This window comes from Pseudorca crassidens, chromosome 11 (assembly GCF_039906515.1).
Source record: "Pseudorca crassidens isolate mPseCra1 chromosome 11, mPseCra1.hap1, whole genome shotgun sequence".
Taxonomy (NCBI): domain Eukaryota; kingdom Metazoa; phylum Chordata; class Mammalia; order Artiodactyla; family Delphinidae; genus Pseudorca; species Pseudorca crassidens.
The window spans coordinates 5,371,892-5,398,371 of NC_090306.1; the positions used below are offsets into that span (position 1 = coordinate 5,371,892).

At 50.5% G+C, this 26,480-nt stretch overlaps 1 protein-coding gene across 2 annotated transcripts in view; it reads right to left on the minus strand.

Moving 5' to 3' along the window:
* Positions 1 to 519: 519 nt before the first annotated feature.
* The window catches only part of ANO2 (anoctamin 2), a 338,080-nt gene continuing 312,119 nt past the window's right edge, over positions 520 to 26,480 (minus strand). Inside the window, exons 21-25 of one of the 2 annotated variants that reach the window (XM_067695483.1) lie at positions 15,496 to 15,648; positions 15,071 to 15,123; positions 12,913 to 13,094; positions 2,737 to 2,842; positions 520 to 1,466 (exon numbers count right to left, since the gene is read on the minus strand). In XM_067695483.1, the coding sequence (XP_067551584.1) occupies positions 1,194 to 1,466; positions 2,737 to 2,842; positions 12,913 to 13,094; positions 15,071 to 15,123; positions 15,496 to 15,648 (767 nt within the window). In that variant the 3' untranslated portion in view covers positions 520 to 1,193. The remainder of the gene's footprint in view (positions 1,467 to 2,736; positions 2,843 to 12,912; positions 13,095 to 15,070; positions 15,124 to 15,495; positions 15,649 to 26,480) is intronic. The other variant, XR_010932208.1, reaches the window with a different exon arrangement.

The window sequence follows — 26,480 nt, forward strand, 5'->3', positions numbered from 1 at the left end:
GCAGCTTCCACTGTGACCAAGTTGTACGCTAGTCAGACTGACCTGCAGGGAACTGGGGCCAGGTCCCCAGGGAAGGGCCAGTGCACTGTTTCTTGTCAGCAGGTGGGTGGAGGTGTGTGAAAGGCAATGATAAATGACGTCTGGCCTTTGCTTCCGACTAGAAAATCTCCCCGCAGAGCTCGGGAGGCCGCTACCGATCCATGACGTTCGCTTTGCAAGCGGTGATCTCCGAACCATCCTGGGTTTGTCATTAATTCATGTACAAAATGGCAAACCCCTCCTCCCACGCCCTCACATTTCCTGTCTCCCTTATCCTACTTCATATTTCTTACGATCGCCTGAAATGCTGTGCGTTCATCAGCTGTCTGATGGAACCGTCCCCAGAACATAACTCGGCGCAGTGGGATTCTGTCTTTTGTCCTCTGCTGTATCTCTGGTCTGAGGACAATGCCTGGCACCCAGCAGGGGCTCCATAAATATCAGTAGGAAGCAGGAGAGAGAGAACCGCAGACAAGGAGATGCATCTTTATAAAGAATGTTTCCATTTATTATTTTAAACCTGAACCTGCATAAAATGATGGCTAGCTGCATTCAGCTCAAAGCATCCCCACGACATGAACGGGAGACAAGCCCAGGTCTGGACCTTTGCTCACCATTAGGTCCAGAGGCCACAGCAATCAGCCACGGAACTTAACTGGCATCCACTGAGGCTGTGACAGTGATGCAGAGGGTTTTCTCAGGGTGATGGTAGGAAGTGGGGGTGGTGATCACTTATGATGGGGCTGAAACAGGGCCCGGACTGTGCTTCTCATGGCCCGCGGCCACCGAAATTCGGGGACGGTATGCGAGGGGGCACAGGGCAGGGCTCGCGGTGCCTGGGACTCTGGGCTGGAGAGACCCAATTCTTTCACCAATGGATGCAAAAGGGGGTACCAATCGCCCAAAGGATACAGCTCAAAAGAGGACCTAAAAGAAACCCAAGCTTGAAGTTTCTGAGAAGCAGCGTCATTCTCTTCCCTCCCGCGCCCATCTTCTGCCTCCTGTCTCTAACCTCTGTCCACACACACACACACACACACACACACACACGCACGCACACACATGCCCTTTTCAAGAGCCCCTCAGGCCAGATCCTGCGGAAGGACGGACACCGCACCCATGCGGGTGCGCAGCCCCGGGCTGGTCTCAGCTGCTCACACACTGGTGTGCTGAGACCCCGGGGACGAGCTGCTGCCCGGCTGGCTCCGGCCCGAGGGCACCGGGCTGGCTGCCGGGCTGCCCCCACTGCGACGGCCGGCGCCCTGGCTCCTCCAGGCAGGCTCCTCCGTCGGCCTGAGCGTCTCCTGCTCCTCTTTCAGGAAGAAGTCCACAAACAGGCTCTTCTCCCTCTTGATCTGGTCACTGATGTCGGTGGGGATGTCAGGGATCACCCAATCCACAAGGACGCTCAGGAACATCACCAGGTTCTTGGAGAGCCGGAAGGGGGTGGTGAGAGGAGAGGCTGGGCGGGAGGGCTCCACCGCCCCGGGGAAGGCGGGCTGGGCAGCGGTGAGGGCACAGACCCCAGACCCGGGGAGGGGGAGCAGGGGGCCTCTGGGCTCCTCTGGCTCCTCGGCCGACTCAGCCAACGAGCTTCACTGTCCCTTGGGGTCCCCGGGTGAAAGTGGAGTAGGGACAGCACCCATCTCCCAGAGCGCCCCTCCCATGCACGGCCAGACAGTGTGAACTGGCTTCTTCCCCTCCGCCCCCCTGCCCCCACGTGTCCTGTTCTTGCCTCCAGGATCCAGGCTCCAGAGCCCAACGGCCCCTGCAGGGCTCTCCCTGAACCAACCGCCCCTCTCTTCTTCCCAGCTGTCCCTCCGTCCCCATACCGGAGGTGGACCCTTGGTTTCTGCACTGACTTCCGACCTCAGCCAACCCCACGTTCTGGTCTCACGGCCTGCCTGGGCCCTGCCTCAGAGGGCCTGCATCGGTTCTGAGGTTTTGTGCACATCCGTAAGTGCCTTCCCTCCCCCCAGTAAGCCACCTCCCCTCCCGTAGTGTAGGATAAGACCCTCCCTTCCTGGGAGCGTTTTCTATTTCAGTGGGTGAATACGTTCTGCAGTGCCAGCACCGCCCGCTAAAGGGCAGCTCCCCGTATGCTCTGGCTCCCAGGCCTGCCGCGGGCTGCCCCTCACCCTCCAGCTGTAGCTTCCTCTGCCTGCCCATCTTATGCTCGCACGCCCCCTCTCCTTAGACCTGGAGGACAGTGACAGCCCAAGAGATGTCGGAGCCCTGCCATCTGTCTTCCACGCTCTGAACCCACCCCCAGCTCGACCTTGAACCCTGCGTGCTCCCAGGGCCCAGGGAAGGCTTGGGAACCAAGGGCTGCTCCCAGAGGCTGCCATAAGTGATCTGGAGCCGCTTGGTCAAGTCAGATGCTGGCCTTTTAAACCGAGTCCCGAGGTGAGGCTCTGCTCTCCCACGCTGTTGCCCACTTCCTGGTCTTAGGTGTACATGGGACTCAGTCTCCACCCTGCACCTTACTCCACATCTGTCCTGTAACCTTACTCTGCTTTATCCTCCTTCTGCAAATCCATCCGTTAATGAAAGCCCTCACCCAGGGAAGGGTCTCAGGGCTGCCCGCCGCACGCAAAGGCCCCCGAGTCACAGAGCGCCCTGAAAACCCGGAGACGGGGCCACCTGTACCCCTGCAGCCCGGATCCTGACCTGCTGTGCCTTATCTGAACAACTCACCTGGAAGATTATGACAAAAGCCAGACGGGCAGACAGAACGGACCAGTACTGCTTGGAAAACTCATAGGGGTTTGGGGCCCAGGGCGGCTCCCGGTAATCCTTAAACCTGTGCAGAGAGAAAGGCCATGTGAAGACTGGGAGGAAATGCAGGGAAGGAGCTACTTCTCTGGTGCAGCCTCAAAGGTCAAGGCAGAAGGCAAAGCCCTGACTCTCAGACTCGGGGGCGTAGGAGGCAGAGGTGAGGAGTCCACGGCCCAGCCAACAACGTCCCAAAAAGGGCCAGAGTCCAAAAAAGCCAACATCAGCCTAGAAGTGGCTTTCTTACTCTCTCCAACATCCCCAGAAGCTTCCTCTGGATTCTCCTTCCAGAGGAGCCCAGGAATCACAAGAGGAACCCAGGACTATGAGGCCATCCTGGCTCCACTAGCCTGTGGGCTCTGAGGGGGTGGGGAGACCCCCAGACACCACGTACATTGCTCCGCAGCCCGGGGCTCAGTGAAAACGCAGGTGCCAGCAGACGGTCAAGGGTGTCCTCCCCAGCCGGTTGCCTAGGAGAGGGGCCAGCCTCGCCTGATGGCTGATTCAGAGCAAGCTGAAGGCCGAGTGAATTCTGGGAGGAGGGCAGTGGTTCAGAGTCTCGGTTGGGCAATATCCCCTTTCACTAACCATCTTTATCACCTGCCCACGTGGTTTAAGAAATAAAATGTCAGTGCCTGACGTAAGCTCAGACGGTGGTGACGTCTAGGGCTCGTCCGAGCTGTTGCCTTTTCCCCCCATCTTGGGATGACTCATGTTAAAAACGGCTTATTTTCTCAGACTCCCTTTTTTTCTAAGCCTGGAAAAATAACAAGAGTTGGTACAGAAGAATTATGCCCCTTCACGGAACAGTTTTCTCCATGGAATTCAACAAATCTTCGAGGCTCAGTAAAAGCAAAACAAGCCCTGGGCTGAAGCAGAGGTGGGGTGGCACCAGGCCACCAGGCGGGGCGCACGGCTGCCGAGGAAGGCGGGGAGGGAGCTCTGTCCCAGGAGGGGCCCAGGGGAGAACAAGCGTAGACTGAACGCGCAGCGTGCGTCCATCCCCAAGCAAGGGGCTTTTCTGGAGGTCTCCTCATTTCACAACAAGATCCTCAGGAAGGCATGGATATCCCTGAATAACCCAGGAGGAAACCGAGGCTCAGAGAAGTTCAATGATTGGCCAGCAAGGGGTGGAGTCAAGGTGAGAATCCAAGTCTGCCTGAATCTGGGCTTTTCTCCTATTGTCGAAAAGCTCCTGACTACTAGCTGCTGTTTGGGGAAGGGGGTTCAGCAGTGGGGGCTCTCTGCACCTTCCCCTGTGCCGAATGAACCCGCTGCTCTACCACATAGAAGCACAGTGGCTTCCGATGGCCCAGGAAGACATAAAGGGGAGAAGAGAAAAAAAACACAGGAAGATGAAGAGATGCAGGGCAAAAGGCAGAAGAAATCACAGTGGGGAGAGCCAGCCGCAGAAAGAGGCAGGCGGAGAGGTGGGTGCTGAGCGCTGGACTAGGGCTGGGCAAGAGGCCAGGAGCTGCCCCCTCCTCACCCGGTCCCTCTCTTCCAACAGCTGATCGCAGCTGCTGCAGGCCTGGTTTGTCATCCGGATGAAATGCAGAGCTAACTACAACCCAGCTGAACACCGTGGGGCTTATCCTCGCCATCCCCGGCTGCGGACAGAAACACAGCCAGCTCCAGACCACGCCCGCTCATGGGAAGGAGGGAGGGTGTGGCCAAGGGAATAAGGACATTTGGTTGGGAAAAGTACTCAGGCTCACCCACCCTCCTGCTGTCCCCCCAAAACCCCACGGCAGAAGGGAATTTATCTTGCTTTTCTCAAGACCTCTGGAGGAGGGGTGATACACACACACCCCTACTTTTCATGGTGAGGAAATCCTTCCCCAGGTCTAGCCCAATCCCTGCTGCTGCAGTCAGAGTCCATCTCCCTTGTTTTCTAGCTCCATCAATGAAGGAACAGCTGCTCACTGACCTCAGTATGACAGCCATTGCTCAGCTCTCTTTTTTTTTTCCCAGTCTGCAAAGAATCCATAAATCATCGAATTCTGGTCCCACTTCTGCTACTAACTCACTACAGCTTTTGGAAACGTCACTCTGCCCTCCCCGAGTGTCCACAACATGTTTTGAATCTGGCAGGCACACCCATCTAATCAAGGATCTGGGGAGAGATTAACACACAGATACGTCCAGAAAGCTCAGCTTGCAATCCGTCTGTGCCAATGGCCTAAGGGTGCTTCGTCAGTAACTACAGGGCAAGCTATGCCCAGAAAACAGCAACACGCAATTTAACGAATTATACATCTGTTCACATTCCTCTTTTCAAAGCTCACTTTTTTAAAAAACTGTGACCTGGAGTAAGCAATGCATTTTACATTAGTGCACACGTACGTATATATCACAGAAATAAAAATCACACACACACACAAAACATACTCATCCTTGCTGTGCGCTGTGCACGGATAGTTTCTTGTTCTCTGCTATCCTCTACTCTCCTAGTCTTTAAAATACTGGTCATGACCCACTGAAGTGGTTTCCTAACTCACTGATGAATTCATAGTTTGAGAAACACTGATTCCAGTAAGCCTCTGCCACCAGGTAAATGATGGCTTATTTACGTTCCAATATAAGCTCTGATTTCAGAATTTAAAAAAAAAATTCATCCTAAGAAGTCAAGCGTATCAAATGTTTCTGAGTAATCAGAAGACACTCATTAAACAAAGAGATCATTAGTTTTAAGACTAGAAATGTCCAGAAAAGACAGGGTGGCTAGTGGACTTAATTGTGGCCAGCCTGGTGACGGCTGTCTGTCTATTTCGCTTCCAAGCCTAGAGCAGAGAACAGCATTGGCAAAAGCGTGGGCTTTGGAGTCAGCAGGTGAAGGCCTGATCCCACCCCCACTATTTCAGTTCTCCATCCTCTAGACAGTTACCCAAAGATCTGATGGCCAGGATCCTCGTCCATGAAATGTGGACTTTGCATCTCACAAAGCTGGAACGAAGACCACTCAGCATACTACCAGACATATCAGAGGACTCAATAAATGTTCTTCCTCCTTTAACCGAAGGTGACTTAAGAAATACGCGTCTTCTGTTAAAAGAAGATGGAGCATACACATCCCTGCTCCCAGGGAGCATCCCTGTTCCCCTGGCTTTCCAGGAGGATTTCTGAGCACTCAAGCTCGGACGCTCCGAATTTCCCATGATGCTGAGATGAATAAAGAAGAGAAAGCCAACGCCCAACTGCAGGGAGCTTCTCTCAGGCTCCGGGTCCGGGTAAATGGCACAAAGCAGGGAAGCCTCAGGCTGATGGGAAGGAGAACTTCTGCTCCATTCCCATTAGCTCCAAGGCTTTCCAAAGCACACCCTTTCCCCCGGTTTTGAGAGCTCTGGCTCTCCCAAAGTCCCACTGCGTGGTCAAGCACTGGGCGAACCCCACATCTGGTCACTTCCTGCATCTGCTGGCTGGGATTGAAGCTCAGGGATATTTTAGGCATGGTTCCCAGATCTCACCCTCATCCCTCAGTCTTCCTTTATTTTCTTTGAGCCTTAACACTGAGTTTGAGAGTTCCCTGTAGTCTTGTAACAAGGAGAGTCTTCCAATAAAGAAACGACTAGAGGGTCTAAAAAGCATGTCTGCGCTGGAGTGGCTGGGCCACTTACTAATTGTAGGAAGCCGAGAAAGTTATTCCACATCCCTGGACCTCAGCGTTCTAATTCACACGGAGGCAACAAAACGTGCATCTCTGTGCCGAGTGTACGGTAGGTGCATGCGTGAGAGCCCTCAGCCCACCATGAGCAAATGAGCACACGCGCGTGTGCGTATGTGTGTGTGCACTGAATGTTAAAGGGAAACACAGTGAGCAGTAAAGAAGACGGCACACGTGAGTGTAATTTCTGGTGGCAGAAATGGACACAATGGTTTCTTCTGGGAGAGAATGACTGGGCTAGGGGCTGAGAAGAGGGGCTTTTCCTTTTATACATATATACACACACATATACATTATATAGAATTACTTTTATAATAAAAAGTTCATCATCAAAGAAGGATGCAATTAATGGTACCATTCGGCTGACTCCAATATATATACTAAGCTTCCAGGAGCAAAGTTATAGTATTAAGTCAGGCAGACTCACATACGATAAGTGAAAGCGGTACAAAAATCAACATCTTATCGGCTTTAAAACTGCATTCGTATTTTACCTAGATTGTTCTAACCCTATGAAATAGTCACATTGAGCTGAATTTATACACTAAAGAAACAAGGTTCCTATTAACTCAAAATACATTTCATTATTATAAAACGAGTCCGTGAAACATCTTAAAGGTTCTATAAATTCATTTTTAAGTTAATCCATGGAACAGTGTCTGAGAAAGAGTCATATAAATGCATCGCCGTGGCTACCGCTGGGAAGATGCCTAGGGCTGGGCGGGGCCGAGTGGAGGTGGGGCAGAGCTGGAGAGGTTGCCCGTAATGTTTAGAATGTTTGCAGGAATAAAGTAACGTATTACATGTGTCATTCACGATTATATTTTTACACTAAGTATAAAAGAAGCTTTGGAGATTATTCCAAGTCCCCACTTTTACAGATGGGGAAACTGAGGTGCACAGTGGGAAGAGAGGCTCCTGGCTCAGACATCCCTTCCCATCCTCACTTGCAGGGGTGACCAGTGACAGTGAAACTGGCCACAGTTCATCACAGAACAGAATCACTGCAGGCAGGAAGGGTGCCAACGTAACAAACTGAGGGGTTGGTCACTGACATTCAGAAATGGCTTTTTTTAAAAAAATGATGTTTTAGTTAAAAATGCATGTTTTAGTTATAAATCAATTAGTAGATGCATTTCTCAACTCAAAACAGTGGTATGTAAAAAACAAAATTTAATACTCCCAATGGAAAGTAATGTCACATTAGTGCTGAACACAACGGCATACGATATTTCTGTACCATCTGAGCTGCTTAAAAGCGTCTTCTGTAATTGACTTTGAACAAGGGGAAACAGCACAGGCCATTACGGACTAATCAGGCCTGGGGTGATGCAGTGTTGATAAAGGTGAGGAAAGGCACCACCACAGAAAGCTGGCTCTCCCTCTGGTCTCGGCCAGAAACAGATGAGAGGCAGGCAAACCCTGGAAGGGAACTCCCGGGACCCTGGGATAGGGAAGAATTTGGGTCCTGCAGAAAAACCTGCGGGAGCCATCCAAGGATGCTGTTTCGGGACGCTCAGCATCTCTAAACAGACCCAGTGGGTTGCCCAAGCCCAGGTGGGCTCCTTGAGCTCTCAGACCCGGGTCCCTGGCCAGGTTCTGCCCTACTGACCTCTCTGCTCCACTCCGCTGAGCCAGGAGCTCGAGTCACCATCCAGCCTGTAGGATACAGTGGTCCCTCGACCCTGTCAAATGACCACTAATCAAGCCTGCAGACTGACGTCACGGGGCTGTTTACGGAGCAGCCCGGCCGGGGCAGTCAGATGGCTAAGGCAGATGTTGCTCCAAAAATGCTGGGAATGCATCTCAAATGGGCAGCCGGAGACTTGTCCTAAATTTTATTGCTATTTTTAAGATACCTCTATCCCTGGCGAGGCCGGACTGGAGCCGGAGACCTCAGTTTTATTTGACCACATTTATCTCCGGGGGTCACGGAGAGCTAAGAATAAGAAGGGTCATCGAGTTCCCAACGCTATTTGCCAGGAAACAAGGACAAACTTTGCATTTCCCATCACGGGAGCGGTTCTAGACGTGGGCTTCGGGGCTAGTTCTAGCATTGTCTGTGTTTCTCAGAATCAATCTCTCTCCCCACCCAGCCCCCTCCATCCCCCACCCCCTTCATTTCTATTTCCGACAGCTGCTGACGAATCCTGGCTTACAAAGACATCCGTAGTTTATGCCTCCACTGCATCAACCTCCAGAGACTAGGCGAGCCAGACAGGTCCACACGGCATGCGGTGAGGAGAACCTACCTGGGGTAGGTAGAGATCTTCATCAGCAATCCTCATCCACCTAGGATAGGTAGCCCCCAAGGTATACCCACTTGAGACGGCATATCTAGATGATTCGATGACCCCGCTCCCCAGACATCTGCTTACATTTCAAACTAGGGCAGCTTTTTTTTTTTTTTTAGATGTTGGGGGTAGGAGTTTATTAATTAATTTATTTATTTTTGCTGTGTTGGGTCTTTGTTTCTGTGTGAGGGCTTTCTCTAGTTGCGGCGAGCGGGGGCCACTCTTCATCGCGGTGCGCGGGCCTCTCACTGTCGCGGCCTCTCTTGTTGCAGAGCACAGGCTCCGGACGCACAGGCTCAGCAGCCATGGCTCACGGGCCCAGTTGCTCCGCGGCATGTGGGATCCTCCCAGACCAGGGCTCGAACCCGTGTCCCCTGCATCGGCAGGCAGATTCTCAACCACTGCGCCACCAGGGAAGTCCGGGCAGCTCTTTATTTTCAATGTAACCCACTGGTCTCCACAGCGAAGTCAGAGATGATACCAGTGAGAAGTCCCTTCCATCCCCCACCACGGTTCCCAGTGCCCTAAGGTGAGTCCACACACCCCCACCCCCATGACCAACATGCTCTTCCTGGTCTGGCTTCTGTGTTTCTCCCCGCCTCACCTCTCTTAGCTCACGCCTCTCATTCCAGCTCTGACCACTGAGCATGACCTAGCCCCTCTACCTGGGACACCCTGTTCTCCCTGGACCTCTGTCACCACCTGACAGCCCCCTCCCACCCAGGCCGGCTCGGTCCCGTGAGTGAGCAGTTTCAACAGGTTCTCCTTCTGGCCACTCTGGCACTGGACACTTAGGTCTGGGTCAGGTGCATGGCCTCCTCCTCCAAGGCTCGGAGAGCTCCCTGCAGTTGCCCGACTGCACGTACGGAAGCTCTGTTCTCATCGCTGAGCGCATGCTCATCTCGCCTGTCCAGCGAGACTCCTCGCGGGAGGCACTGCGTCTTGTTCCCTCTTATATAACCAATGCCAAGCCTATAGTAACGCCTCAAAAATAGATGCACAATGAACCTACAATCCCCACTGGTACGGAGTAAAGAAACAACGGTGGACGTGCCAGAAATGCTTTTGGTTTGATTCCTGAATGATTTATTTTCTGCAGGTACGTTTTTCTTGACAGAAAAACAGCATGCACTTCCTGCACACGCACCCAGTGTTAATTCCGCCACTTAGCAGGCCACAGATGAGCCACGATCCCATCTACTTTCCTGGAAACAATGGAGGGAAGAGTTATCAGGGCTTTACATCTGGCTGGAAAGTCCAGTGACTCTGACGGTAGATACAGCAAAGCTTGATGTGACCCATGTGTGCTAATAACACCTGGTCTCCTGGGCACCCGTTGTTTTGGTTGAGATGCATCCATTCATCTTGACTTCAGATCTCAGAGGAGGAGGGAACTACCCACTAGTCTGAGATCACGTGCTTCAGATGGAGATAATTTCACTTCCTACCCCTAACCCCACGGCCCCAAAGACCATGGAAAGCGTCGCATTCTTCTGGCCACAGCGATCGGCTCTGGATAGGAAGTGCGTACTAATCCCAGCCAACAAGCGGCAGCAGGACTTTTGTTGAGATTGTTGGGAAAGAAGTATAGCCTTTTGTTCCCGCTGGACTCGGACACAGTATGATACTGGCCTGGAGCTGCTGGCAGTCATCCAGCGTTTGAAACTACAGTCATCACTGACTACAGTAGGGTTGGAAGATGGAGAAAGATTTGGTTTGGGCAGATTGAATCAAATCTACCCAACTAGAACTACCGTCGACTCAATAGAGAGGCATTAAAGTCCCCTTGTGTTTAAGCCAGGGTAAGCCACTGATATATCTGGAAAGCACATTCGTAGTGTCACTGGAAGACGTGATGGTCAAGGACAAGGTCAGAGTCCCTTGGTGCTCTGGCGAGACTTGTGCTTCTAGACCAACTAAAGGAACAGCGTTAGCCTCGCTTCCCCACGTGACAAGTCACACTCGTGCTGCAATCCCCCGAGCGTGGGCGTCGAAGCTTGTGTTCCTGGAGAGACGTGAGTCTTGCTTCCGGCTCTGTTGCTAGAAACCTCTGTGATCTTGGAAAACTCTTCAACTTTCTAAGCCTTGGTTTCTTTTTATGTAGAATGAGAGTTTCAACAAGATGATTTCTGTACCTTTCAGTTACAAAGATGATTTTGTCCTCACTTTTCAGCGCCCGTTCGTTTAATGTGAAGGTGCTGGCTGACTTCACCTACCCTGCTGGAGCAAATCTAAATGCTACCAGAAAAGGCCACCAGCTGGTCCAGACCCCACTGTACAGCGGATCTGCAGACCCAAATCCAGCACCATGGACAGACAGCCTGGCCCGCCAGCGGTGGGCCCTGGGCAACGCAGGGTAGTAGCCCAATCTGCCTACTCGAGTGACGACTTGTTATAGTCCCAGATGCGAAAATGCTAGAGACATCTAGGCCACGTGAATCAGTATCTGTGAATAAATGGACTTCTCTATCCTTAGATCTGGTCCCTGACTTTGAGCCTTTCTGGTTGGCTAGTGTGAAGCCCTAAAGTTATTGCTCCTGGGACCAGAATACCCTTCTATTTAAATCACATATTGGGAAGGTTGTTTAACTCAGTCCTCTGGGTTGGGAAGACCAATTCGTTTTCTCCCTTTTGTGGTTCAGACTGAGTCTGAAAGAACTTATTCCCCTCTGCTCTTTTTCTCTTTCTTTGTCCTTCTCTGGTAAGTAGTGGAGAGTTTTCTGTTTCTCGGCTTCAGTGATCCCGGTGCTGACAAATTACCATCACGACTCTAAGCTGGTCCTCTCAGGAGTTCCAGCTATTCCCTCTAGGTGTTAGATGGAAACTGCCCCTTAGATTTCCGACCACCATTTTAAATGCAACATGATCGGAATCAAATTCATCTAATTTATGATAAATTAGATTCTCTTGGCATCTTCCCCATCCCTGTCAATGGACCCACAATTTCCCAGTCCTCTGGCTTCAGCCCAGACTTTGGAGTTATCCTTGATTCACGCTCTCTCCAGTGTCTCTGGTACCCAGCTTTGTAACGTATGACATTAAGTAGCTCATCTTCTCCCTCCCTCTGAATTACTTCCACCTCTCCGGTCCATGCCTACCACCGGTCATGTCTGAATGATGCAGCACCTCAGCTGCCCTCCTCGAGTTAGCCCAATTCTAGCCCATCTTCCTCTCTGAGACTGGATTAGTTTTCCTAAGCCCACACTTCAGCCTATAATTCCCTGGCCCTAAAAAGGTCCGTAACTTCCTATTGCATCACATTAAAATTCCTGTAAGGGGGCTTCCCTCGTGGCGCAGTGGTTGAGAGTCCGCCTGCCGATGCAGGGGACACGGGTTCGAGCCCTGGTCCGGGAAGATCCCACATGCCGCGGAGCGGCTGGGCCCGTAAGCCATGGCCGCTGAGCCTGCGCGTCCGGAGCCTGTGCTCTGCAATGGGAGAGGCCACACAGTGAGAGGCCCACGTACCGCCAAAAAAAAAAAATTCCTGTAAGATTTCGAGATTTCCCATTATCTACTTCATCCTACCGATTCAAATTCAACACCGCTTTGGCTTATACTACCCTAGGAGTTGCTCTCTATATTGTATTTCCTATAGTATTCCCTATTATTATCTCCCAAGCACTCTCCTTGCCAACTCCAGCAGCTAGCCCCTAAGTGTTTAACACCTCAGATTCGTCCCCATGACCTGGCCCAGGCTGACTCCATACCCAGGATACTCTCTCGTTTTGCCCTACAACTCCTCATGGCCCCTCCAAGAAGCCTACCCTTTCCATTCCGGCCCTCACTGTTCTCCTTCTCCTTCAAACACTCGTAAGGCTCGTGGCCCATACTAGACATAATCCCTGAATAACACGCAGTTGTCCTACCAGTTCTGTTTTCTTCCCAAACAGACCATAGACCAGACCTTCCCTTGACGGTAAGGACGAACCTATATACGTCTTTTACCTGCTCCATGGTGTCTAGCAAAAGGCACTCAATACATATTGGCCAATTCACTGAAACTGACTCGAAGGGATCTGGGCTTTGGGGGTAGGAGACAGAAGCGAAGGAGGATAATGATGTAATTCTAAGTCGTCCGGATAATTCCTTGGACCTGCTGCTTCTAGTCCTTCGCTGCCCTCCTGCACCCGATTACTTTACCTGCAGAACTGAACCTCCTGGTCAAACTGTGAGTTCTCGGGCTGCGTTCCCTCCTTCAGCTGGCTGACGTTGAAAAAGGAGAGGGTGTGGTTGACAAAGCCATGCAGAGTCCCGTTGTGACTGTAGGAGTACTGATACACCAGGCGGGGAATGAAGTCAGAGGTGATCGCGATGACAAAAGCCTGGGGATAGAACCACAAGCACCTGAGGAACCGTCAGGATGGACACCATGCGGGTGACGCAGGTCCATCTGCCCAAGAGACTGTCCCCTCCTGGCTCTCCATCCGGGGGCACTGCTCTGATTGATACAGAGTCCTTGCCCCTGAGCTCACAACACTGACTTACCTGGCTTTTCCATCTTTGATACATGTAAGGAAACCCACAAGTCAGTGGCTGTCAAGAGAGTGAATTACAACCACCGAAGCAAAGGATGCGAAGCCAGTTTGGACCATTGGGTGAGGGAGGGCGTGAATCATCTCTGAGATACCTGAACTGATGCTGGCATTGGCCATGCCAAGGTAGAGTGGGAGATTTTCTGAGAAAATGACTGAGAGTGGTGAGACGGCCACTGAAGTGTGACAGGCAAGGATACCAAATGGCCACATATTGAACACATCTGCCCCTGAGGGACACGAGAAAGCCAGGAATACCAAGGATATGGTTCCACGGTGAACCTCAGTTTGACCATCATCTCTCAGCGCTTTTTAGCCCATCATACAATGAAAGTCGCTCTTTCATCCATTTTGCTTAGAAAAAGTGAGACACAGAGAGGGAAGGAGGAGGTCCTGCTGGATGAAATGCACACACCCAACGTAGCGCCTGGCGTATCTAAGTTCTCTATGAGGGTCTATGGAGCAAACCAAACGACAAAGGAACGACTGCCTGTTCGGATGAGGAGGGAGTTTCTGCAAAGAAAATCTTAAATCTTTTTGGCAGGTGTTTATACTGTCCTCGGCACCAACAATTAAAGCCCTTTTAAAAAATGCAGTTTAGGCATTGTTTTCTAAATGTATATACGAGTGTGCATGGCCATAACCATATTTGAGAGTGAGTGACGGACTTCTAATAATCACAGCTGTAATTAATGGAGCACGGGCCATACGTCCTTTCATCACCCCATTTAATTTGCAGACTGATCCTACTTGGTGAGACTCTTATTCTCTCCCATTTCTTACAGTTAAGAAGTCTTAGAACGGCCAAGGAAGTAAAACGTCCTGTCGTTCTGTTGTAGATGAAAAGCGCTTGGTACTCAGGGGCTCTTTTCTAGAAGACACAACTCCAAAGCAGCTACTGATCAAACTGCACCTCATTTCTCAGCCTTGAGACGTGCACTTCCTACATCAAACATCCCACGTGTGACGGGCGGATCCCCTCTGCCTCTCTGCACACCTCGTGCCGTCTCATGTGTTTTTATTCGGTAGCCAGGTCACGGCCGGAATCAGCGTTTCTCTCCCAAGGGAAAGGGGGCTGTGGCTTTCTTGATGTGCGCTGAGCTGGTAGATACTGTCCCGGGAGACGGAAGAGGAGGCCCTGCCTGACCACCATCCGTATGGAACGCAGACGCCAAAGGAGCTGCTGGCTTGGGCCCAGCAGGATTTCCTCCGAAACGTGGACACATGTGGCAAGGCAGTTAAGGAGGTCAGAGCAGACAGGACCCCTCTTCTTCCATGTCCTGTCTTAACCGAGCAGCCCCAGGGATAATTAAGACTTTACACTGACAGCTTGGAGAAACGGTAATTAGGAACTGCAGCCTGGGCGATGGTCCAGGTATTGTTCAGCTCCAGGGTAGAAAAAGAAAGGAAAGAGATGGCTAGATATGTGCAATTCTTTCCTCATGATTCTTGGCTCCGAGGAAAGATCTGATCTGGACTCTTAAGGCCAAGGTACACATTCTGGTGGGTAATTGCCTTTCTTGCTCTTAGCGAAATGAACGACAAAGCTGCACACCTCCGGCAACAGCCTGATGACTTAGAAGGCGCGTACGTGATACGTGATATTAACGAGGGCTGGGGAGTGGGTGGGCGCCGGGCGCTGTCTTAAACAGAGCTCCAAATGGAAGAAGCTGGGAGGTAACAGGACAGGTTTCCTGCCCTGAGGACTCAGCTCCCCTGGAAAGCCCCTCCCACAGAGCGAGGGTGTCATGAAAGCAAGCACTTACGTTGATGATAACAGAGAACTTGCCGATGCCCGAGAGGATGTCAAACCAAATCCCTGTAAGACAGGGAAAAAAAGGGCGTCTGCCTCATTCCCACCCTCAGCCCAGTGATGACAAGGCTTCAGTCAGAGTGCCGCCTTGCAGGCAAGTTACCAGTGGAGCTCTGCCGGGCCCCCCAGGGATAGGCTTGTCTGGAGAGGCTTAGGTGCACCCCTGTCTGTGAAGCAGGGGGCTAGCGGGGGGTGGGGGTACCGTGGCCTCCAGCACCGAGGAGATAAGGATGAGGGGCTCGAAGGGGTGATAAGGAATGCTCCAGCCCTCCGGATGCCCGACATAGTGTGAGGGGGGCGGCCAGGGAGACAGGGGGAGGGTCGGAGGGAGGGGATGGGGATGGGCTGCGTCGCCTCTGAGGGATGCAGGGGACAGACCGATATCTTTGGTTCGCACAGCATCTGGCCGCCTCAGCTCCGTAACGAACTTCTTCGCATCCAGCCGCACTTCGATGACGTTGTTGAGGAGGGCGAACACCGGCGCCAGAGGAAAGGAGGCCACAAAGAGGGTGACAAAACCAAACTGGATGACTAAGAGAAAGAAGAGCACAAGAGGCAGAAGGATTTAGACATATGTTTGCCTTGCAGCTCTAGCCCCTGTCTTTTCTGACCGGGGACTCTTGTCCACCTTGGGCTCAGGCTCCCTTTCCGTCCTGCCCCACGGTAGGGGCATTTCTTTCTCAGCACCCACAGGCCTGGCAGTCAGTGCCATCACTTAGGTGCAAAGCTCTATTTAGTTGAGAAGATACCAAAAAAGGAAAAGTCTCCACCCCTTCCTTTCCACTACCTTTTATCTCCAGTCACTAACCCTGGTCATTGAACTCAGAGGTTAACAAACTTCTTCAGCAAAGGTCCGGATAGTAAATATTTTTTTTTAAATTGAACTTTAGTTAGTTTACAATGTTGTGTTAGTTTTAGGTGTACAGCAAAGTGATTCAAACTGAATCATATATATATATATATATATGTATATATATGTATGTATACATATGTATCTTCTTATATACATATAATTTTCAGATTCTGTTCCATTATAGGTTTGTTTTTATTTAGATGTTGGGGGTAGGAGTTTATTAATTAATTTATTTCTTTTTGCTGTGTTGGGTCTTCGTTTCTGCGCGAGGGCTTTCTCTAGTTGCAGCGAGCAGGGGCCACTCTTCATCGCGGTGCGCGGGCCTCTCACTGTCGCGGCCTCTCCCGTTGCAGAGCACAGGCTTCAGACGCGCAGGCTCAGTAGTTGTGGCTCACGGGCCCAGTTGCTCCGCGGCATGTGGGATCCTCCCAGACCGGGGCTCGAACCCGTGTCCCCTGCATTGGCAGGCAGATTCTCAACCACTGCGCCACCAGGGAAGCCCCCGTTATAGGTTTTTTTAAATGTTGTGTCCATTATAAGTTACTATATTTCTGTGTCTGTGAGGCTGTTTCTGTTTTACAAATACGTTTATTTGTATTATTTTTTAGATTCCACATGTAAGTCACATCATATGGTATTTGTCTTTCTCTGTCTGACTCACTTCACTTAGTATGATCATATCTAGGTCCATCCGTGTTGTTGCCAGTGGCGATATTCCATCCTTTTTCGTGGCTGAGCAGACAGCAACTATTTTTGTATGGTCCTGTCATAACGACCTAACTCTACCATTGCACAGTGAGAGCAGCTGTAGACAATGTAGACCAGCAGGCTTGGTTGGGTTCCAATAAAACTTTATTTACAAAAGCAGTAAATAAAGTGAGCTGGATGTGTTTGCAAGCCCTGATGTAACTTCAAAGCCATCTCCCAAAGTTGGCCTCTTCCCCTATCCACAGTCGCTGCTTTTATTTAGAAGGTGGATTCATTCATCACACGTGTACCGAGAGCTCCCTGAATGTCAGGCACTGTGCAAAGTCTTTAAGGAGGCAGAGCTCCCTGAATGTCAGGCACTGTGCAAAGTCTTTAAGGAGGCAAAGGTCTGGACCCGCCTACAAGGACCTGCCTTCAAGGACCCGCCTTCAAGGAGCCTTCAAGGGAGAGGAATATACAAAGATGTGCAAGGAGACTTCACGTGTGCCAAGAGAGAAGGGAGGATGTACCAGACAAAGCAGAGATCGCAAGGAGAGAGCTCAAGCCTGCTTGGCGTGGGGACTAAGGGGAGTCTCCGGAAGGACACCTAAGCTTAGACTTGAAGGATGGGCCTGTCACTGCAGGCGGGGTGCATTATAGACTGCATCCAGGCCCTGGAAGCAGTGCAGGCAGAGGAGTGGAGGCGGCCTGTGCCAATCGGACGGCGTAAGGAGTCCAGGCCCCCATCGTTTCTACCTGGACAGCTGCAACCACCTCCTACCTGGTTTCCTCGTGACCGATCTGCCCACACTGCTACGTCTGTTCAGCCCCAAGTGCCCGGTAATCCGATCCCATCACTTAACCTACTCACAAGCATTTCAGCTGGCTCCCCTCTGTTTACTGGATAGAATCCAGATCCCTTATCTTGGGACACAGGGGCTGGACCATCTGCACCCAAGCTACCTCTCTAGCCCCGCCTCCCAGAATCTCCCCACAACCGCCATGCTTCTGCCTTCCCGGACTCTGAGCTTCTCACCGTTCGGATATCTCCGCAGACACGTTAGCTCCTTCCCTTCCATGGCACACGAGGGAAGGAGCTAGCAAACTCCTATGCATCCCCAAGAACAGTCAAATGCCATCTCCTTGGTGAAGTCTGTTACCCCCTCCACTCCTTCCCCACCCTCTGTTACAGCCGCCATTGTGCCGCGCTGTGACCATCTACCCACATGCCTCCATTTCCCGCTAGAAAGGCAGGGCTCCATTCCCTGTAGGGGCTCAGTACAGATTTGCTGATGCAAAGTCAGACCTGAGTCTCAGGAAAGTCAGTCTAATAGGATTTCCCTACTTATTAAGGCAAGTTATTTAACTTCTCCGCATCTTAGTCACTCCAGTTATAGAGGATAATAACAGTACCCACCAAATAGGTTGACAAAATGATTTTGCATACATAAAGTGCTCAAAACGGTGTCTGCCATTTAATAACTGCTCAATAACGTTACCTGTTACGTGTACTGTTACTCTTACTGGAGTGCAGATGGCTGCAATGTATCCTGCATAGGGACCCCTTAGACACACGTTTAAGGTGCAAACCCCGCAGGAGAGTCAGGAGGCCTGACTTCGAGCCCCGGATATGTTTCTCACTAGCCCTGCGTCCCTGGGCAATTCTCTCTGTTTCATTGGGCTTCAGCAACCTCATCTTTAAGTTGAAGAGACCGGTTTAAATTCCCTTCAGGTCTGATTTGCTGTGATGCTGTAATTCTTATTCTCTTGGACAAATGTCAAGATTCTAGGATATCCAAGTAAAGAATGAAAGACCAGGATCCAAACTTAAAATAAATTTGAAATGAAATGAAATAAAAAGTGTTCACAGAGGGATACGCTTAACCACAGCAGAAAGTTCAAGACACAGAGCGTGCACAGAACTTCACCCAGCACCGCCGCTTCTGAGTTGGCCCAGGGTTGAGGGTGAAGGCTCCTGCTGACTCAGTCCTATCACAGCCACGGTCCTGGATGCCCAGTGGATTCTAGGCAGGCCCTACGAGACCAGCAGCTGCCAGTGGGTGGCAAGATGTATCAGAAGGCACAGACTTGTCAAGGCCGGGTCCTTGGAATGACCGCCTGGCTAGCTAGCTGGCCGAAGGGGAGAAGAACTCTTCCCAAACAAGTGTGGGAGCCAGTTCAAAACGCAGGGTCTATCGCGTCTCTTAAAGGAGGCTTTGCTGAGTCAGGGGTGGGGTGAGGGCAATCGGGGTGGAGGGGGATGGAATGAACAAGGAAAGCAAAACAGGTGTTAGACTAGTTTTGTGAAACCTGTAAAATGCATGTCTGTATTTAAGTATATGGGTGAACATACCTCTAGTGCTGGAGTTCCAAGTTGGTCTTCTTGATTCTGAAGAGCTCAGGTCTACAGAGCAAATGTTCTTCTTATAAGCGACTTCCTCCAGCAGAACTGTTTAAACTCTCCAAAGCCCCCACGAGGACTTAGCAAGGGGACTGCTGGGGCAGGGAAGAGGCAAGTTACCTCCGAGTGACTACAACCAGATACGGCATGCCCTCTCCACACTCACGCAAACGGCACTCAGAAATCCAATGTCCTTCCAGGATCGCAGGGAAAAACGGGACTCTCCACTTCCTCAGCTTCCCTTCACGTGAGTTCCAAAGGCAGATATGAACCCTCTCCTCTGAGGCTGCCCTGAGGGTTTGCTTCTTCACCTTCACAACCTCTCCATCACAGGGTCCCTCTCTGTGCACACAACTTCCAGTGGTGACTCGACGCTAACAGTGCCCATAAGTGATCCCAACATCATAACATGTCTCTTTTTTGTTTGTTTGTTTTGCGGTACGCGGGCCTCTCACTGTTGTGGCCTCTCCCGTTGCGGAGCACAGGCTCCGGACGCGCAGGCTCAGCGGCCATGGCTCACGGGCCCAGCCGCTCTGCGGCACGTGGGATCCTCCCGGACCGGGGCACGAACCCACGTCCCCTGCATCGGCAGGCGGACTCTCAACCACTGCGCCACCGGGGAAGCCCCATAACATGTCTCTTCTCTTTCCTCTTCCAGGCACGTCTATGTGTTCAGCACCAGACAACCTTAAGAGCGTGGACTCAGCAAAGGCCAGTGATGGCCACAGTCCTGTGCCTCTTCTGATGTTACTATAGGGTATCCTGGGCCAAGAGAAACCACCCTCTGAAGATGTCCCATTGCTGCAGGTGTTGCCTGCCTGGACGGGGTACACTGCCTATTTCCAGGAATCAACCCAAAGAGGCAGAAACAAAGAGGAAGCTTTGTTTCATCTTGGGGAGAAAAAAACATAAAACCATAAACCTCTGGCGTACAAATGTCAACTCCAAGACGTGCTTTTTTTGGTCAAAGGTCTAAATGCCGTATCAGATGGGCGTCCTTCCGAGGTCACTTCAGAGGACACAATGATATCAGCCTTACCAACACCAAGCCTGGCTTCTAAAAACAGCCAGGCTCCAAGAGGCTAAGAACAAGGCCGGAAATCCTCACGGTGCTGCATAATACAAGCCAGCTTGGCTCGACCCATAACAGATTAAACCTGGCCAAGCCAGTGAGGGAGGAATTCATAAGTTGATTTTCAGCTAAATCTTTACAAAGCCTGCTGTAAAGTGCCCCAGAAATGCCGAGCTGAAAGCATGCAGACTGGAAACCCTCATAGGCACAAACCCCACTGGGTTTTCTCTTCTCAATCCCCAGCCAGCCAGGCTCCTTTTAAAATATGCAACTATCAGCCCCGTGCTGCCTGATGCCAGAGGCAATTAAGATCCTGGCCTTGATTACGTGGGCTTAGGTTAAAATAACAAAGAGGAGTGGATTACACTCAACAAGATGGCATCCAGAAAGGACATTCCAGGACAATCTGCTTAAAGAAGAAAATAATATATCAGGTGGGATAGAGTGGACTGGCCAGGATTGGTGGAAAAGCTCTTGAGGGAACACAATTTGTTATTCAGTTATTTAAATTCTTCGGTAAATATATCTACCTTCCCGTCACACACGATAACGGCCAGATCCCTGGTGTGGCACTCAAGGCCCTTTGTGATCTGACCCTAACTTATTTTCCCAGACGCCATGTGCTCCCTCCCCAGCCCCTGTGCTCAGGGCTGATACTGAGCTGGGGTGTTTGGAGATCAAGTCGGCCTGCTTTCCAACCATTTCAAAACCATTTGGACTTCCCCAAATTCATCAAGTTTCCCATACTCCTGAGCCTTTGTCCACACCATGCCAATGTCAATTTCCTTCTCTTCTTGCCTGCTGGATGGATTTACCATTTATGTTTCAGGTTCCACTCAAACTTAACCTTCTCTATGAAGGCTCTCCCCTACCCCACTGCTCACCCCTACCCCAGGCAGAACTGGGAGCCACGGGCACCTCCCCTCCTCACTCCCATAATGCCTTGCATGTGTCCCTCTACTTGTTTATTTGACTTGCTCCCTGGACAGCAACCCCCTTGAAACCACGGACATTTTTTTTTTTTTTTTTTTTTTGGTACGCGGGCCTCTCACTGTTGTGGCCTCTCCCGTTGCGGAGCACAGGCTCCGGACGCGCAGGCTCAGCGGCCATGGCTCACGGGCCCAGCCGCTCCGCGGCATGTGGGATCTTCCCGGACCGGGGCACGAACTCGCATCCCCTGCATCGGCAGGCGGACTCTCAACCACTGTGCCACCAGGGAAGCCCTCACGGACATTTTTGACTCTTTTCCGAGGTCCCACAATTTTGTGTGGCACCTGTCCCATAGCAGATGTTTAGAGGTTATCTGGTTTCATAAACACAAACTTATTGTCACCAGCTGTAAACACAAACACACACGAGAAGAGGCAGACAGCTAAAATGTGTGAATGGGGTTTCCCTGGTGGCGCAGTGGTTGAGAGTCCGCCTGCCGATGCAGGGGACACGGGTTCGTGTCCCGGTCCGCGAAGATCCCATGTGCCGCGGAGCGGCTGGGCCCATGAGCCATGGCCGCTGAGCCTGCGCGTCCGGAGCCTGTGCTCTGCAACGGGAGAGGCCGCAACAGTGACAGGCCCGCGTACCGCAAAAAAAAAAAAAATAATAATTTGTGAATGGAAATCACTGTGCTTAGTGATGGGGAGGGAGAGGGGGCCGTGAGGTTCTAACAAGTCCACACAGCACTTCTCAGCGCTGTCACGCCCACAGAAGGGTTCGAAGAAAGTTGGTTGTAAAACCAATCAGTTAGGAAAGTCTAATTCTAATGAAAATAACTATAGCTTTTTTTTTTTAAACTTTCTATAATTTAGTAAATTTAGAAATTTTATAATATAGTCTGCTTAAGGCAGCAGTGCCCAACATTTTCGGCACCAGGGACTGGCTTCTTGGGAGACACTTCTTCCACGGACAGGGGTGGGGGGTGGTTTTGGGATGATTCAAGTGCGTTACCTTTATTGTGCACTTTATTTCTATTATTATTACATTGTAATATATAAGGAAATAATTATACAACTCACCATAATGCAGAATCAGTGGGAGCCCTGAGCTTGTTTTCACTTGCCACTCACTGACAGGGTTTTGATAGGAGTCTGCAAGCAACTGATTTATTATGGTCTCTGTGCGGTCAAACCTCTCAGCTAATGATAATCTGTATTTGCAGCCACTCCCCAGCCCTAGCATCACTGCCTCAGCTCCCCCTCAGATCATCAGGCTTTAGATTCTCATAAGGAGCACACAGCCTAGATCCCTCGCATGCGCAGTTCACAGTAGGGTCCGCGCTCCTATGAGAATCTAATGCTGCCGCTGATCTGACAGGAGGTGGAGCTCAGGCGGTAATGCAAGCGATGGGGAGCAGCTGCAAATACAGATGAAGCTTCGCTCACTTGCCCTCCGCCCACGTCCAGCTGTGTGGCCCGGTTCCTAACAGGCCACGGACTGATGCCGGTCTGTGGCCCGGGGGTTGGGGACCCCTGGCTTAAGGGGATTAAAAGCTGGGGGCTTAAGAACCCTCCCTGTCATGAACCGCTAATAAGCAACGCAAGGGAAGGACTCAGAAACATGTTGGCGTGAGTTTGTCTCTTCACTCGGGAGGCAGTTACTGAAAAGATTCAGCTAGAAACAGCCCATTAATATAAACACGTAGCTAAAAACACCACGGGAAGGTCATCGCTGTCTATTTCATCAGCCTGTATTTCCAGGCTGTGCCCAGTGATGCCCTTCTCCTAAGGGCAAGGGAAGACACTGTGCACAGCAGTGAGTGTCTGGTGTAAAGAGAATTGCAAGTGTTGATGGACCACGTAAACAGGAAGAGGTAACAAGAAGAAGGCACGTGAGCTGATTGCTTGGCATGGACCTCTATCACCTAGGAAAATAGTAGCAGTCTTTACAGAAGTATAAGAAGGTTCTCAATGTCCATCATTCACCACTTATTCATTCATTCACTCATTCACTCATTCCTCCAACAAGCATCTATTGAGCACATCCTAGACACTGAGCACCATGCTCGTTGCTAGGAAACAAAGATGAATAATTACTGTGTCATCCTTCCAAGGGCTCACAGGATGCAGTGGAGAAGATGGACATGTAAGCAAATCCTGGCTGTGTGTTGGAGTTAGACCTCTAAGGGCAGCATCAAGAGACTGCAGTGAGTACCAGGGCAGGAGTAACTCACTCTCACCAGCGGGCCTGTGGAGGCTGCAGGGACTCACGACCACTGGGCTTCACTTGAAGAACAATTCAAAGAGGCATCTGAAGGTTTGCTGGATGTTTGGTCATTAACATCTTTCCTGCCAGTCACTCATCCAAACTCACAGACTACTCAGGAAATAAAGACAGTAAGTGGAATCCCCTTTCGATCTGCATAGGGTCACCTGGGGGTTATATAATGGATCAGATTCAATTCAGAAACCCTGGAAGTCATAACAGGAAAGACTCGCCTTGAAGTCACGGCTTGAGTATTAAGAATTTACTGCCTACAAGTCATCACAGCACCAGGACAGATCAGCAAGCCACATTTTCTCCATTTCCTTGTGATTAAGGGAGACTGGGTCCCCACCTTTCCTCACTCCCATGTGAACTGTGAAATATTAACTCCTTCAGCTGAAGGAGGGAGGAACGACGACTTTCTGAGAGTCCCACTACTCAAGAACTCAGAGTCTTTTTATAACAGCTATTTTAGGTTGATAGTAGGATAGACACCAGTGCATAAGCAGCCCTCTTCGCTGCCTTGGGAACAGAGCTTAGGGTCGTGGGAGTTTTCAGACATGAACCCCGCTCATGGCCACAGAAAAAGGCAGAAGAACATGGTTCTCAGCCACAGGGAGCTAGAAGGCCTGGAGACTATGGTCTTCTGGAAAAATGTGCCCTTTGCTCCTCTTCTATCTCCTCTGAGCAAAACTCCAAACCCTCAGAGGTCATGAAGCTTCAACCAACAATTCCTAAACACCTACCATGTGCAGGCAGCATGCTCTCTGGTTCATAAAGTAATCTTCAGTGTCAAGGATTATTATCTCCATTGTACAAGTGAGAAAACAGCTTCAGAGAGGTGAAATAATCTTCTCAGGGCCACACACCTAGAAATCAGTGAAGCTCCGGAACAAACATAGTTTCTGATGCCAACCGAGTGCAAGGTCCTTTCACCCCACCAAAATGTAAATATGCAACCCTAAGGCAACAGCATCCCTTCCCCCTGCCTAGTTACTCCCACGCATCTTAGGTTTCCTTTATGGGATCTTCTCTGATCTGATATCTTTTTGTCAGAGAATGAGCTTTTATTGATGCCAGCATCCCCACCAATCTGCACAGGTGTTTTACCTCCCCAGGGTGTCTTCATTCACGTACATGTGTCTTCTGCAGGGGCACACTGCAGCTGAACCTGACGTTTTCTGTGCCATCGCTCCTGTCTGCCCTGCATTCGTGGCACCTCAAAAATCTGACATCAGTTTCTTAAAAGTAGAGAGAATCGAGTTTGTGAGCTCTACTGATTCGTTTCTGATTTTCAGAGAACCACCTGGTGAATTCCCAGCCAGTGTTTACTGAGTGAACAAATGAATGGCCTGGCTTACTCACTCCTGTTTACTTTCTCCACCTGCAAAATGGGATGCGAGGGCCAGTTACCCACGCGTCCTTCCTCTCATCCATCCATCCATCCATCCTCCCATCTACCCATCTGGGCTGGGGTAATGCAGTCAGTGAGGTGGAAAAGCAATGGAAATAGTCAAGCCTGAAGAGAAGTTCCCGAGCAACAAATCCCTGAGGACCTTTGTTTGCCCTTACCTCTTCCCAAAGGGCTGGGGCAAAGCCAATGAAAGGAACACATAAGTAAGTTTATGGTGTTTTAGAAAAAAAGGAAATAAAGAACAGAGAAACGAGGGAGACACAAATATGCAAACTCTAAGGACCCACAACGGGGCTGTGGTTGAGCAACAAAGTTCACTCTGAGCTTCCTGGCTGACAGAGCAACAAGAGAAATGGGATAAAGCGAGAGTTCTCAGTATTTTAACCTAAAATACTGCCTCAAATCATTCACTCACTCAGGCCTTCCTCGAGCACTGACTGGGCATCTCCTCTACGTCAGGAGCCTTCCAGGCATGGTATCTAAGTACACTCTTGCCTTTTCTCTTAAGTCTTCATGGGGAAAGGGGCTCCTAGCACAGACAATGACAAGCAACGTGTGCGTCAAAAGAAAAGGAGAGACTTGACCTGCAACTCACCCTCCTCCCCAGAAATACCATAACGAGACCCTAGATGCTGCCTGAACTGCATTTAAATGGCATTTGGAGAAGACGGCAGGTGCCTGATTATCCAGTGGGATGACTCAGTTTGTATAAACAGGATGGCTCAGGGAAAGGAATTTCCTGGTGCTTTGAGCCATTGCCTTTGTAACGCACACATTTGGAGTCGTGTGACAGAATACAGAGGCTTCAGCACTGATGCTGTACAGACATTCTGGAAAGTTTCATCACTTACAGCTAAGGCAGCCTTGGGACTGGTTTTCTACATCAGTCTCTTTTGGAAACTTGGAAATTACCCAGGGTGGTCCCTACTGTCCACGACTAAAGAATATGAGAGCCGGAAGGAATCTTGGGTGTCACCTGTCATCACTCTCTCTGGAGCCTCAGTCTCTTCGACTCTTTATTTAATAGGTGACCACGTTTACTCGGCCATTTCTAGGCTACTCAGTGGTGCCTGCAGCCAGCTCTTTCTGTTGTTCTTTACTCTCTCGCTCATTTGCAAGTCACTGAGACTTTGGGAGAATTGTTACAAAGCATTATCATACTAGGAGTTGACTATTACAAGGGGGATTTTGCCTGACCTACCCAGATGATTTTACAAGTCCATCCATTTGTATTGCTGGACGAGACCTGCCCTTAGCGGGATAGCATCCCTTAATTAAAAGCACCTCAAAATAAGGAACCTTGGCCCCTGGGGGGAGGGGGAGGAGACAGACTGTCCCAGCTATATCAATACATCAGGGTGTCTGGAGAGCTTTGAAAATGGTGATATCTGTAGTATCTAATTATCACTTTGTCTTCAAGGTCCTCACTAAAGGATCACCTCTTTCATTCTTTATTCTTCTTCCTTCACCTTCAAGCTTTTATTGAGCACCTACTGTATGCCAGGCCCTGTGGTCAGGTGTTGCGAATAAGACACAACAAGAAGCTCCCATCACAATTTAGTGAATAACAGGAAGCTAAGTTGTTGGCCCTCAGTTGCATCACTTATTTATTTGATAAAATGGTGATAAAACTTTACCAAGAGAGTCTTTTGGGACTAGTCACCAAACTCCTCTTAGAGGATTAAATTCCGGCCTACGTTTTTATGCCAAATTCCACTCTGTAGAAGTCAAAGGCTGTGAG